Here is a 12,422-nt window from a genome sequence, read left to right as displayed (position 1 = left end):
GCCCCCCCCCCGCCGCCGCAATTCCCGAGGGAGGGGTAGGCTTCGTCGGAGGATGCGAGGAGTGGGAGACAGAGAAGAACGAGAAACAGAGGAGCCATTGAGAGAGAGAGAGAGAGAGAGAGAGTGGAGCTTTCTCCTTGGTCTGAATTCGGTGGGGGCATATTTAATGACTGTTCCAGCGTTTGCCCTTTCACTGCCTGATGGAACCTTATACAGTCTGACTTGTACGATGTGTCCAACACTAAATGTATTTGAAATTTGAATCACATGGCCAAATAAAAAAATTAGTTAGCTAAATGAGTGGGTGGTTCCATTTATTTCTTTTCCGATTTAAAGATATCAAAAGGAAAGGAGAATTAAGTTGAGAAAATAAATTAGGAGCACAAAAATCTGCAGCATTGCAAAAATAATATTTGACCCAAAAATAAAAATGACAATAACGAAATTTTTAACAAAAAAAAAGTAAAGAACTTTAAAGATCTGCTCAATTCTATGGAACCAAGATTTCTACGGGTTTTCAGGTACTCGATCTCACAGATATTCGGAACACGGTTATTCTCTATATAACGAAGACGAAAATGTTTGATGAAGCGAAAAACCTGGATAGCGGATTCGAGTGTGCGTTTTGTTTGAATGGCGACGAATATCCTCGGATATCCGGATACGAATAAAATGACGATTATATCTCTGATATTTTGATATATTTACAATAATTATTACAAAATATTTTTATATTAAATTACTAAAGTACCCTTAAAGTCAATAAAAGTCAATATTTTCTAAAGAATTGGACGGGTTCAGATACGTTCAAATAATCGAATTCAGCAACGGATACCCGAATCACGAATACCTGAACTTCACGAAAACGAAAAACGAGATAGTGTTTTCTCAAAATCCACAAAGACGAAGACGAAACCCGAATACCTAAAAAACTCAGGGTACTCAGCCGTCTGATGTTCTGCAAACTGCGTCATTGCTTTCTCCTCTTTTTATCGTCGGTTTACAATTATACCCTATGATCTTACTCCCCAACAATTACAGAGAAACGTCGCATCAAAACGATGCCGTTTTCTGCTGGCACAGTTTCACCAATGAAAGAACGCCACGTCACCATCCATTAGTTTAATTTTCCCCCAAAACCCCTCGTGTGTCCTTTTCTCTTCATCTCGATGGCTTCCACAGCTGAAACCCTAGCAATTCGCAGAAGAATCAGAATCTAGGAGAGGACGACGGAGAAGAAAGAAAGGAACTTTTTTTCGAAATGGACGGTGTCTCTTACCAGAGGTTCCCGAAGGTGAAGATCCGGGAGCTGAGGGATGACTTCGTGAAGTTCGAGCTTCGAGAGACCGACGTCTCAATGGCGAACGCGCTCCGGCGCGTTATGATCGCTGAGGTTCCCACCATTGCCATCGACCTGGTCGAGATCGAGGTCAATTCCACTGTCCTCAACGACGAATTCATCGCCCACCGACTCGGGCTCATACCTCTCACCAGCGAACGCGCCATGGGCATGCGCTTCTCACGCGACTGCGATGCATGCGACGGTGACGGTCAGTGCGAGTACTGCTCGGTCGAGTTTCGCCTTAGTGCAAAGTGCATCGGTGACCAAACCCTAGATGTCACCAGCAGGGATTTGTACAGCGCAGATCCCACAGTTACTCCAGTCGATTTCTCCGATCCGTCTGGTTATGAATCGAATGAGCAGAGGTTTCTCTCTTTCCTTTCTCTCGCCTGTCTCATCCAGTGTTGATGTTTGCTGCATTGTGGTTATTTGGGTTTAGAATTGTATGTTTTGTCTTGAGATGCAGGGAGTAGGAACATGAATTGCATTGAGTTTGTGTCATTAGAACTGGGCTGGAACTGCTAGATTAGATGAGCTGTAGAAATGTACTTAGATTTTAATCATAATTTGGAGTGCTTATCGTTTTGACTTGCCGCTCAATCATGTTTCCGATGTATGGTCGCATAGCATCGGTTGGCCATTTGTTGAAATCCTATGGTTGGTTTAGTTTACTTGGATTTCCGAAGGAAATCATTGGCGGAGCCTTTAAAGTCCCATATAATACAAGAATAAGATATGGAAATCGAAATATCACGGGTCTATATTTCTCACGCATATGAGATCATCTTTTCTGGTTTCTCTTCTGTATGTGTTTTCTTGTGCTTAGCTCTTAGTGTCAACAAACCAGATATTGATAGTGTGCTTATAGTTTGATAGTTTAACATGGTAAGTATTTGATTTCCTCTTTCTCTCAAAGCTGATGTTTTTCTTTTTATTCTAGGGGGATCATCATTGTGAAGTTGCGGCGAGGGCAAGAGTTGAGGCTCAGGGCAATAGCTAGGAAAGGAATCGGCAAAGATCATGCAAAATGGTCTCCTGCAGCTACTGTGACCTTTATGTGTGAACCAGAGATAGTAATCAACGAGGACCTGATGGATACTTTGTCAGACGAGGAAAAATTGAAATTGATTGATAGTAGCCCGACCAAAGTTTTTGATTTTGACCAAGTAACCAGGCAGGTTAGTCTCTAGATTAATGTCGAAGGGTCTCTTTACAAGGTTTTAGTTTTGAGGTTTCGATAAAGTTTTCTCTTTGGCTTGATGTTGCTTCCTCATATACTACTGCTTGTGCATAGACCTAGTAATTGGCTTTAGATCTTTAGTGCATTATGCTATTTCTGCTTTATATTTCCACTAGACAGTCTCAGTTCCTCCCGATTCGCTTCGGCCCTTGCTAATTTAGTCTGAATCCTGCAAGCTTCAGTTCTTTGGTACCGTACCAACTTACTCTCGTGATCATAGTTGAAACAGGATCCTTTATAAAATTTTAATCTCGGGGCTTGTTTAGTTTTCTCACTGGCATCAAATGTATTCATTGTCTAGTAAGGGTCCTTCACTTGAAATGGAACGAACCGAAATATATCTCAAGTTTTTTCACTTTTCACAAAGGAATCGGGATTAGCGCTGAATTCTTTTGCTGAATTCTTTTGATACAATAAGCATGCTCTGCAAACTGATCTCATATCAGAATTTCGTTCTGAGTAACATTTTCTGACACCCTCGTTGTTTTTCTCTGCCCGTCATTGCAAATGAGTAGATTGTGGTGGTTGATCCCGAAGCGTACTCGTACGACGAGGAAGTGCTGAAGGCAGCAGAAGCCATGGGAAAGACAGGACTCGTCGAGATCCGTCCGAAAGAAGACAGCTTCATATTCACCGTGGAGTCCACAGGCGCTGTCAAGGCCTCTCAGCTCGTCCTCAACGCCATAGACATCCTGAAACAGAAGCTGGACGCTGTCCGTCTCTCAGAAGACACGGTCGAGGCTGATGATCAGTTCGGCGAATTGGGTGCGCATATGCGCGGAGGATGATTTACATGTCAAGTAGACACTTTGTTGTTTGTTTGTTTTGATGATTGAATCTCTTAGGAATTTCAATGTTTTTTTTAGTACTCACCAACGGTCCATCATTTTTATCTAAAAGCTGAGAAAAGAAGCGTGCTTAGGTGGGTCGCATATGGTGGAATGTGACAAATTCCGACAAACCCCCGTGAATTTGATTTATCTGTTAGCACCGAATGTAAATTCCAAAATGATTTTGAAACGTGAACATGAAGGATCAAACAGATATTGTCACAGGAGGTGTTGTTCATATAATAATCTTTAAATTACGTGGGAGAATTCTTGTATACTAGAAGGAGATTATGTTGATTTGAATGCACATTAGAACACAAGGACATATTTTTTTTAATATTTTATTATATTTTAAAATACTTTTTAGTATTTTTTATTAGGTTGGCTTGATGTTACTCATCCGTTTCAAAATACTTGTAGTTTTAGTCAGCTTATTTTCTATGTTTTAAAATATTTATCATTCTACATTTTCAATATACTTTTTATAATAGTTTCTAATTTTATTCCTATCAAATTCTAATACATTATTAATAATAATATTATTTATTATTATTAAATAAAGGTATATGTAAATTTTTTCTCTTTTTTTAAAAAAAAAATTTATAAAATAACCTAAAATAACAAATATTTTAAAAGGGAGATGCCAACCGTGCAAATGACAAGGAAACGAGAGAAACCAATAGAAGAGACAAAACACAAAAACACATTGTCACAAGACATTTAATAAATTAAAAATAATATATATATATATATACGTATACAGTATGTCTCCCAAAATTAATTTCCACCGACATGCAACTTTCGCCTTTCAACTTAAAATTCCGTGCAGTGACCTTTTTGCAATAAATCTACAGAATTGTTTATTTGAAATCAATGTTAAGAGTTTTATTTGGCCCTCAAGTTCTTAAAATAATGCATACTAATTTAAAGGAATACCATAAGATAGATCAACACATACATAAAACGTAGAAACACTAATATTTTATTTTCGAACGAATTCAATTTTTCACACATAAATTACAAATAGATATTCGTGGTCTCAAATACATACAAATACAAATAAAAATTCCCGAATCAACTCAAATAATTTTCTGATAATTCTATATATATATATATAAATTATATTTTTTGTTGAACGCATAGATATATATTTTTATTTTAATCGAATATACAAAAGTAGCTTATTGGAACGCATGAGTGATTATAATAAAGCTCAACGAGAATAGAGCTCTCGATCTCAAGGACTTCTTATTCTCCGAAGCATGAATATATATTTTTCGACGATGGTCTATGGAAGAAGCATCGGCTTCTTCTTTTCCGAAGCTCCTCTGAGCTTCTTCAATGGCGATGGTGGCGGCGAATAACAGACCGATGATCTGCAGCAATGGCAGTAGTAGGAACTCGCGGACCAGGAATCGTTGGAGCTCTCACTGCTCAAATGCTTCGAATAGATAACGCAATTGGGACTACTCGGCATCGGTTGCTGAATCTTGCGTTTCCGGTGAAATGGGTTTTCGTTGCTATTCAAAGAGAGTTCGAGGATCAGATTGTGGCAAGCCGTCACCTTTTCCTGTACATGCGTGAGAGGTGTTTGTGAAAATGCCCAAATGGAGAAGCGAAGTGTAAAAGATTTGTTTTTTTAGGGATCAGAAGCAAAGTTCAAACCTTCCTTAATTTGACCACCTCAAGGAGCTTGTTTTGGTATGATATGGAGTCAAAGTGCCCAACTTGCTCGATAACGTGCATCATAGTGGCTACGGCTATAACGGACGGGAGATAGCCGACAAATCTTGAATCTGACAAAAAATAACGGAGAAACAAAGACGAATGTGAGATACCCAGATCAGTAGATGATGAGAATCGAAATGGGTTCAGATGGGTTTTTTTTTTTTGTCGTTTCTCTACTTATGTTATGTCGTTGCCCAAAAGACATTGTTTGCGTTTTGTCGTCGTTGTTTTCTCTTACCGGAGATTACAGAGAGAAGAAGATGCTCGCATCTCCTGACGAAGTCCCAGTGGAAATTGTTCTTCAGCCCCAGTCCCTTTAGGATGTGGTCGAGAAACGAAATCGGAGTAATCCGATGCATCTTCCATTGAAGAGTAGACAGAACCAAGAGCTCCATTCTCTGTATGGTCTTTGCCTGGAACACATATTCTGTCTCCTCCACCTTCAAAACAGAGCAGAGAACAGAGAGAAATCTGAGAATCAGGGGGGAAAATGCTACAGAAAAAGGTTGTGATTTTTGTGGTTGTGTTGTGTGCGTACTTGGAGGTTTATGAGAAGAGGAGCTTGGGTTCCTTCGACTTTTGCAGCAAGAGAGAGACAAGTGACAGCAACAAGCTGAAGCATCCATGGCTTGTCTCCCTGTAAGCTGAAGTTGCAGACGAACCTGTCTAGATAATTTATGGCTAACGCTGCGGTCAAGGTGGAAAACCCGTAATGGGAGTTCACTCTCAGAATCCAATCCACGGCCTTTTTACGGTCCGAGGAGAGGTAAACATCGTCAAGACAACTGATTTCATGTCCTTGTTCATGTTCTTTGGCGAACAGAGAGACGAGTTCTTCGTCTTCCCAGAACAAATCTTGGTCAAGAACAACGGACGGAGAAGAAAAAGAAGGGGAAGAAGATGAAGAAGAAGAAGAAGGGTTCTCTGAGATCCCTTCGACTTCTCCTTCTTCTTCTTCTCCATATCCACATGTCCCTTCCTCGCAGTAGAGAGCATTCAGAAGAAACAAAGAACTTCGTTCTTGATCTTGAACTTGGAACCTGTGTGAAGATTCTCCATTTTCCTTCGTAATCGCCATTGTTAATCTTCTTCCCCACAGGTGAACAAGGGTCTCCTTTTTTTTTTGTCTCAGTATATTACACAGAAGAGGATAAAGAAGATACAAGAAAGCCTCGTGGAGAGAGTCGAGAGACTCCCTCTATCTGTAGACGCATGGAGATATATATATATATAGAGAGAGAGAGAGAGATTGCATGCATGGGGTTGAGGTTGATGTTTCGTTTGGTTATTAAATTACAAACATTTTTCTTATTATTTCCATTTTCTGTAATCCTTCTTTTTCTTTGTAATATTTGGCGGGAAGCATTTTTACTGTTTTAGACTTAAGATATTAATTAAAGGGTTAATCCCACAAAAAACTCTAAACTTGTTAAAATGTTCCATATAAAACCATCAACTTGCAATCTTCCACAAAAAATCTTAAATTTGGTAAAAACTTTCACAAAAATTACAAACTTATAATTTTCTTCCATATAAAACATTTGATTTGTTTTTTGCTGATATGACACGATGTATTGCTGACATGGCGCTGGCTGAGTTGACACATCAACGCCACATCTATCATTTTAAAATTTTAAATATAAATTTTTAATTTTTGATCAAATATATATACATATATATTTGTATATATATTAAGTTTGTAATTTAAAATTTTAAATATACAAATATTTTAATCAAATATATAAATTTATATATATATATATATATATATTTGTATATATATATTTTTATTAAATATTTTAATTTTTAATGTTTATATATATTAAGTTTATAATTTTAAAAAATTAAATATACAAATATATATATATACCTATACATACATATATATTTTTATCAAATATCTATACATATATATATATATATATTTGTATATATATTAAGTTTGTAATTTAAAATTTTAAATATACAAATATTTTAATCAAATATATAAATTTATATATATATATATATATATATTTGTATATATATATTTTTATTAAATATTTTAATTTTTAAAATGATGACATGACAGTTTAGTCAGCGCCATGTCAACAATAAATCATGCCACATCAACAAAAATTTTGGTCAAACAAGTCAAAGGTTTTACATGGAAGAAAATTGTAAGTTTTTAATTTTTGTGGAAGTTTTTACCAAATTTAGAATTTTTTTGTTGGAGATTGCAAATTTTGGTTTTTATATGAAACATTTTAACAAGTTTTGAGTTTTTTTTTTTGGGAGTAACCCAACTATGTAATATTTTGTATAAAATAAAACACTAAAACAAGGTGGGGGGTTACTATCTCATTTATTAAAAGAAAATAAAACGTATTTTAAAAGGCATTTTCAAAGATGAAATGTTTGATCAACGGATGAAATTTTAAGAAAATAAACCTTTACCAAAAAAAGCAAAATAAATCATTAAACAATTTCAATAAGGTGGGCCCAAAATGAGACACTGGAAAAGACAAATGAATTAAATAAAATATGCATATATACATACATACACATATATAGCAAGCAATCAGTACATTCCAGTATTTATTTGGTTTTTTTTTAAAAAATATTTACATTCGATTTGTTTTTTTTTTCAGAACTTAAACCACTTAAATATCGTTTATATGTGTGCGTGGCGATGGCACACAATCATATGTATATGTATAATGCGAATAAACATACGCGTTAGTTGTCGAGATACCTATAATTAAAAAGTTTGGTCGTATTTTTTTTTTACATTTATCTTTTTCTAGCTTTTTATTTTTAAAATTGTAAAAACAATGTAAAAATTAGTGCGGGCACATGCAATACCCAAGATTTCGGGTAATTTAGTTTAGGCTTCATCTTATTTTTAAAATTGAACCGATCAATCCTCCAACCCTACCTTTAAAAAACCGTTGATTTCTAATTAAAATTACCAAAAATAAAATAAATAAATGATATAATTGTTTAGATAAAGAGATTTACAAAAAAAAAGGGATCTAAAAGGTTTGTTAAATGATTGTATATGTCTGATAATACATTTTGAAAATTGGAATTTTGAAGCTCCACAGTCCACATGCATTTATATGTGACCAAAAAAAAAGTTAGCTTGTTTGTTTCTATAAAATATGTCCTGTAAAGTTGATTATTTCAATTAATTGTCGTTCCTCAGTTAGGTGGGCATGAATAATATCTACTTAAAGGCGCCATATTTATCACTAAAAAATTGGTTATCGAAATGTTAGTAATAGTATGAAAAAATAAAGATTAATTTGATTTTATTGGAAAATACGTGTCATTTAATTTTATATAAATTAGTTTAAACAATTTAATTTTCGCCGAGGAAAATTTCTATCTGAATCTTTCCGAGGATTCTCTAACTAAAATTTGCTTTCGGTCTTTTACGTTTCAAAATTCCATTATTTCAATTTAGATGTTCAATATATATATATATATATATATATTCACAGGAGATTAGGAAATTTTATTAGTCTCGATAATTCATACACAAAAAGATGTGAATTTGCATAGGATTCCAAATTATCTAATATAGGCCTCTACAACTATCATTAATATAGCAGAGAGAGGCCATTAATTGTGTCAATCCTGCTTTAAATGAAATAAAATGGTCCAAAACTTAATAAAAATGGCAATCCCATATTGGTTTTCGAATACTGCATTACCTGAATGTGGACAGAATCTGAACAAAAACTCATTTTGTGCCCCATCGATCTTTGAGAAACGTGCATTTAATCGGCATTTAACCGATTTTATATTCTAATAAATTTCCATATCTACTGTGAATATATATATATATTTCATTATGACAGTTGGACATATATATGTAAGATATATCCTAACTGTTTGGAATTTAAGGGTTAATTAAAGTTTATATATAAAATTCACATATAACATAACAGATTAAATCACACATATATATATATATATATACAGATACGGTTTTGAGAACAACTTTACGCTGTCTTACCCAACAGATCGTGGGCGAGTGGTCAAACTTGGGGTAGAAGGTAACTCCACCTTGAAGTTGGTTTGATTTCTGGCTGGTCGGGAGGGAGGTAATTTCTGGATTTATATGATCCATATACAAAGGCTGCTCCCGTACCGCTTAGTAGTGCATCATAAAACTATATATTTATTATCTCTAATAACCTAGTAATGAAAATATAATTAATGATAACGGCAATGGTTGATGTCAAATCTTATTAGATTTTAAGCAAAACAATATAAATAATTTACCAAAATAAATAAATGAATACATGCATGAACGAACATATATGGTTGGTGCATGCATGGATATGTTATGGGAGTCGACGTACGTTGACTTTCAGCTCCAATTAAAGGCTGTTCCGCTGAAGCGAAAGAAAACACAACAAAAGATATATATATATATATATATAGAAGATATTAAAGTGAGCGTTTGATGAGGGGATGTTCAGGCCGTAATGAGTCGGTGGTTGGTGAACAAATGGAATTGAATTTGAATACGAGTGGACCTCAAATCGGATTTTAACAACAAACAGACGTCGTATATACAAAGACTACTCCCGGACCGGAGGTTTACCTGACTAGCCCGAAGGGTAGCAGATAGGGGTACTCCGTTATAAAAAAAAAAAAACAGACGTCGTATGCATGTGAATGATATCGTAACGCATAGATATGACCGGACCTTGTGTTAAAATTTTTGTGTGGCTTTTTATATTTGCGTGACCATCCTTTCACTTACAATTCCGTGTTTGATTTAGTGTGTGTGTGTATATATATATATATATATATATATAAGTGAAATAGATTAGAAAATTTGTCAGTAAAAAAATTACTAGAATTTGGGAAGTTAAATCATTATGGGCAACTTTTTTTTTTAATCGAAGAATCGCTTGTACCAAATAGAAAGGATTCATTTTTGTTTATTAAAAAAGAGGAAAATATTTTTACAATATAAAAAATAATTATGAAAGAATCTCATAATGAGAGAATTCGGTTGATAAGAGTAATAAATAAATAAACAAAAAAAAATTGAAAACACATCTTAATTATAAAAAAGAACATTATCATACATTTGGAGATTCGTTTATCGACAAACCCAGAAACAGCAACCAGGCAAAGAAGAGCAAAATCCCTCAACACCAAAACTGATGATATCCTCCATATCTGATTTCCGACAAGTTCCAGATGCTGGTTCTTCACTTGGAGATGTCGGAACTCAGTACGGCGGAGGCGGGTATTGTCCCGGATACGGACCTAAAACCGAAAACAGCAACAGATAGCATCAGAATCTTCCGCACAATCACAATCACGCAACAGATTTTGATCGAAGGCTCAAACCTTGATCAGAAAAAAGGGCAATGTAAAGTACCTGGTGGTGGGTAATAAGGCGAGGAAGCTTGTGGAGGAGGGTAAGCCATGTACGGTGGAGGAGGAGGAGGATACGCTGAATGAACTGGAGGGTATGGGTATGGCTGAGGAGGGTAAGCCGAAACTGGTGGATATGCAGGAGGAGGAGGGTATTGTGGGTACGGCGGCGGGACTGAGTATGGAGCCGGCAGTGATGGGTATGGACATGGCGACTGAGGTGGCGCTGTATAGAGAGGAACTTGGGCCCCGTGAGAAGTGTATGGCGGTGCTGATGGGGCAGTAGCATAGTCATGTTTCTGCACAGAAAGATGAACTCGATATTTAGCACCTTAACGACTAATGCATAAGATATCGATCATGACTATGTCCCGAGAGAATTTGATCATTGATAAATGACAACTGAGAGGAAATATATCCATCTTGACCGACAGTGACACCGAGGGACTATACAGGTTGGCTCAATTAGAATGAAAAGAAGATGAAAAAGATCGAGGAAACATAGCAGATGCAAATTTTCATATCGAAGAATTGTTTGTCCAGTGATTCAATGGGGGGAGAATGGCTTTAGACTTACTGTGGCTCCAGCATAATGCATAATGAGTCTTACTTCTCCTGCATATCTGCAACCGGGAAAAACATTGATCCATATAAGAAGGTTATAACACAAAGAACTCCATCTTTTATGCACAGAGCAAATCGACATAAGAACGGGATACAAAGATCAAACAGAGGAGATCACATGATCAAGATCATGAGGCTGTTAACCATTACACTCTTGTCATCTAAAAAACCATACAAATCAGTCACAGCAAAGGAAGAAAACATTTGCAGCAATAGTCAGTAGAGAAGTTCCACCAAATCATGAACAAGCCTAAACCCAATTCTCATGCACAGACCAAAACCAAATCCGTGACATGAAACTCAACTCAAGTGTTCAAGACATCAAAACTAGTTAAGGTTATGAGCCAATGGCTTCTTACCTTCCAGTTTTAGTCTGCAGTGTCCAAGTACAGTCATCATATCCCTGAGAAAGAACCTTCTGCAGTGGAAGCCTAGTCACAAGAAAAGCAGACAATTCGATAAGATCGAATCCCCTGAATCCGAAATGTTGAATCCATTTAAGAAATCCACACACTGACACAAGAAATTTGATATGTCACTGTTGCATACGTTGCGTTGCCGATGAAATCATCTGTCGTCAGTGTATTGCTATTCCAGACAGCAACCTTAAGCTCCCTAAGCCCTTCGATCAAAGTGAACATAAACTTTTCTTGGAATGTAGGGTTCTTCCCACCATCTGAAACCAAACCCAGTTCATATTTTCAGTGTATCATACTAATCAAACCCCTAAACAACAAGCAATTATAATTTTCTCATACCGATTTCCAATCCATAAGAGCCCAAAGAAGAACCAAACCTGTGCAGGTTCTGGTACGATGTCCCGTGCCGCCATAATCAAGGCAAACGTACGGATCTTGCCTTGAAATCCATTCTGTATCTTTCAACTTCTGACACCCAACAACTGAAGAAAACGACACCACCGAAAACAAATCGAAAAATTAAAACTTTTTTGAAATCGCATTAATGGGTATGATCATCGGTTCGATTTCGGTCAAATTAGGGCACGGAATCACCCAAAAGGTAGAAAAACAGAGAGAGGCGAGAGCGACACCGACCAGTGACCTCAAGAATCTGGCCTTGAATACCCATCATCGACATAGAAGAATCTCAGTATTTGCTCCAGAAACAGAGGGAAAAAAAACGAGAAAGTTGGGTTTTTTTAGCGAAAGATAAGATTGATTTGATAGATATCGTTGTTGGTATATAAAATCATTCGAATTACACGAATCTGATTGAGAAGAAGGAAGCCACGACGCGTTTGGATCTCTCTTTC

General features: G+C 36.2%; 3 protein-coding genes and 1 pseudogene across 3 annotated transcripts; 1 reads left to right on the top strand and 3 right to left on the bottom strand.

Moving 5' to 3' along the window:
* The window catches only part of LOC104804385, a 2,085-nt pseudogene extending 1,923 nt beyond the window's left edge, over window positions 1-162 (bottom strand).
* A 992-nt stretch (window positions 163-1,154) lies between these two features.
* Window positions 1,155-3,577, top strand: LOC104804386 (DNA-directed RNA polymerases II, IV and V subunit 3). The gene is made up of 3 exons (XM_010528668.1): window positions 1,155-1,707; window positions 2,283-2,520; window positions 3,098-3,577. The coding sequence occupies exons 1-3, from the start codon at window positions 1,262-1,264 to the stop codon at window positions 3,368-3,370; spliced, it is 957 nt and encodes a 318-aa protein (XP_010526970.1). The 5' UTR covers window positions 1,155-1,261; the 3' UTR covers window positions 3,371-3,577.
* Window positions 3,578-4,545: 968 nt separating this feature from the next.
* LOC104804384 (cyclin-D3-1-like) lies at window positions 4,546-6,411 on the bottom strand. The gene is made up of 4 exons (XM_010528667.1): window positions 5,679-6,411; window positions 5,379-5,580; window positions 5,078-5,208; window positions 4,546-4,982 (listed from the first exon to the last, which is right to left on the bottom strand). Exons 1-4 carry the CDS (start codon window positions 6,216-6,218, stop codon window positions 4,701-4,703), a joined length of 1,155 nt encoding a protein of 384 aa, XP_010526969.1. The 5' UTR covers window positions 6,219-6,411; the 3' UTR covers window positions 4,546-4,700.
* Window positions 6,412-10,186: 3,775 nt separating this feature from the next.
* LOC104804383 (protein SRC2 homolog) lies at window positions 10,187-12,405 on the bottom strand. The gene is made up of 8 exons (XM_010528665.2): window positions 12,372-12,405; window positions 12,205-12,266; window positions 11,946-12,050; window positions 11,699-11,825; window positions 11,509-11,580; window positions 11,103-11,148; window positions 10,530-10,824; window positions 10,187-10,414 (listed from the first exon to the last, which is right to left on the bottom strand). The coding sequence occupies exons 2-8, from the start codon at window positions 12,245-12,247 to the stop codon at window positions 10,377-10,379; spliced, it is 726 nt and encodes a 241-aa protein (XP_010526967.1). The 5' UTR covers window positions 12,248-12,266; window positions 12,372-12,405; the 3' UTR covers window positions 10,187-10,376.
* Window positions 12,406-12,422: the final 17 nt, after the last annotated feature.

Source organism: Tarenaya hassleriana, unplaced genomic scaffold, assembly GCF_000463585.1.
Source record: "Tarenaya hassleriana unplaced genomic scaffold, ASM46358v1 Cleome9, whole genome shotgun sequence".
NCBI lineage: Eukaryota > Viridiplantae > Streptophyta > Magnoliopsida > Brassicales > Cleomaceae > Tarenaya > Tarenaya hassleriana.
Note: the sequence above shows the minus strand (reverse complement) of the source record. Positions and strands in the feature narration are given on the sequence as shown.

Bases quoted from the DNA above. Each gene is read 5' to 3' on its own strand.
- LOC104804386 (XM_010528668.1), top strand. From the start codon at position 1,262: ATGGACGGTGTCTCTTACCAGAGGTTCCCGAAGGTGAAGATCCGGGAG. The intron at 1,708-2,282 runs GTTTCTCTCTTT...TTTTTATTCTAG, and splicing joins TATGAATCGAATGAGCAGAG to GGGGATCATCATTGTGAAGT. The intron at 2,521-3,097 runs GTTAGTCTCTAG...GCAAATGAGTAG, and splicing joins TTGACCAAGTAACCAGGCAG to ATTGTGGTGGTTGATCCCGA.
- LOC104804384 (XM_010528667.1), bottom strand. From the start codon at position 6,218: ATGGCGATTACGAAGGAAAATGGAGAATCTTCACACAGGTTCCAAGTT. The intron at 5,581-5,678 runs GTACGCACACAA...TCTGTTTTGAAG, and splicing joins CTCTTCTCATAAACCTCCAA to GTGGAGGAGACAGAATATGT. The intron at 5,209-5,378 runs GTAAGAGAAAAC...ATTTTTTGTCAG, and splicing joins TCTTCTCTCTGTAATCTCCG to ATTCAAGATTTGTCGGCTAT.
- LOC104804383 (XM_010528665.2), bottom strand. From the start codon at position 12,247: ATGTCGATGATGGGTATTCAAGGCCAGATTCTTGAGGTCACTG. The intron at 11,149-11,508 runs GTAAGAAGCCAT...TCCCGGTTGCAG, and splicing joins CTGCAGACTAAAACTGGAAG to ATATGCAGGAGAAGTAAGAC. The intron at 10,415-10,529 runs GTACTTTACATT...TTTCGGTTTTAG, and splicing joins GCCTTATTACCCACCACCAG to GTCCGTATCCGGGACAATAC.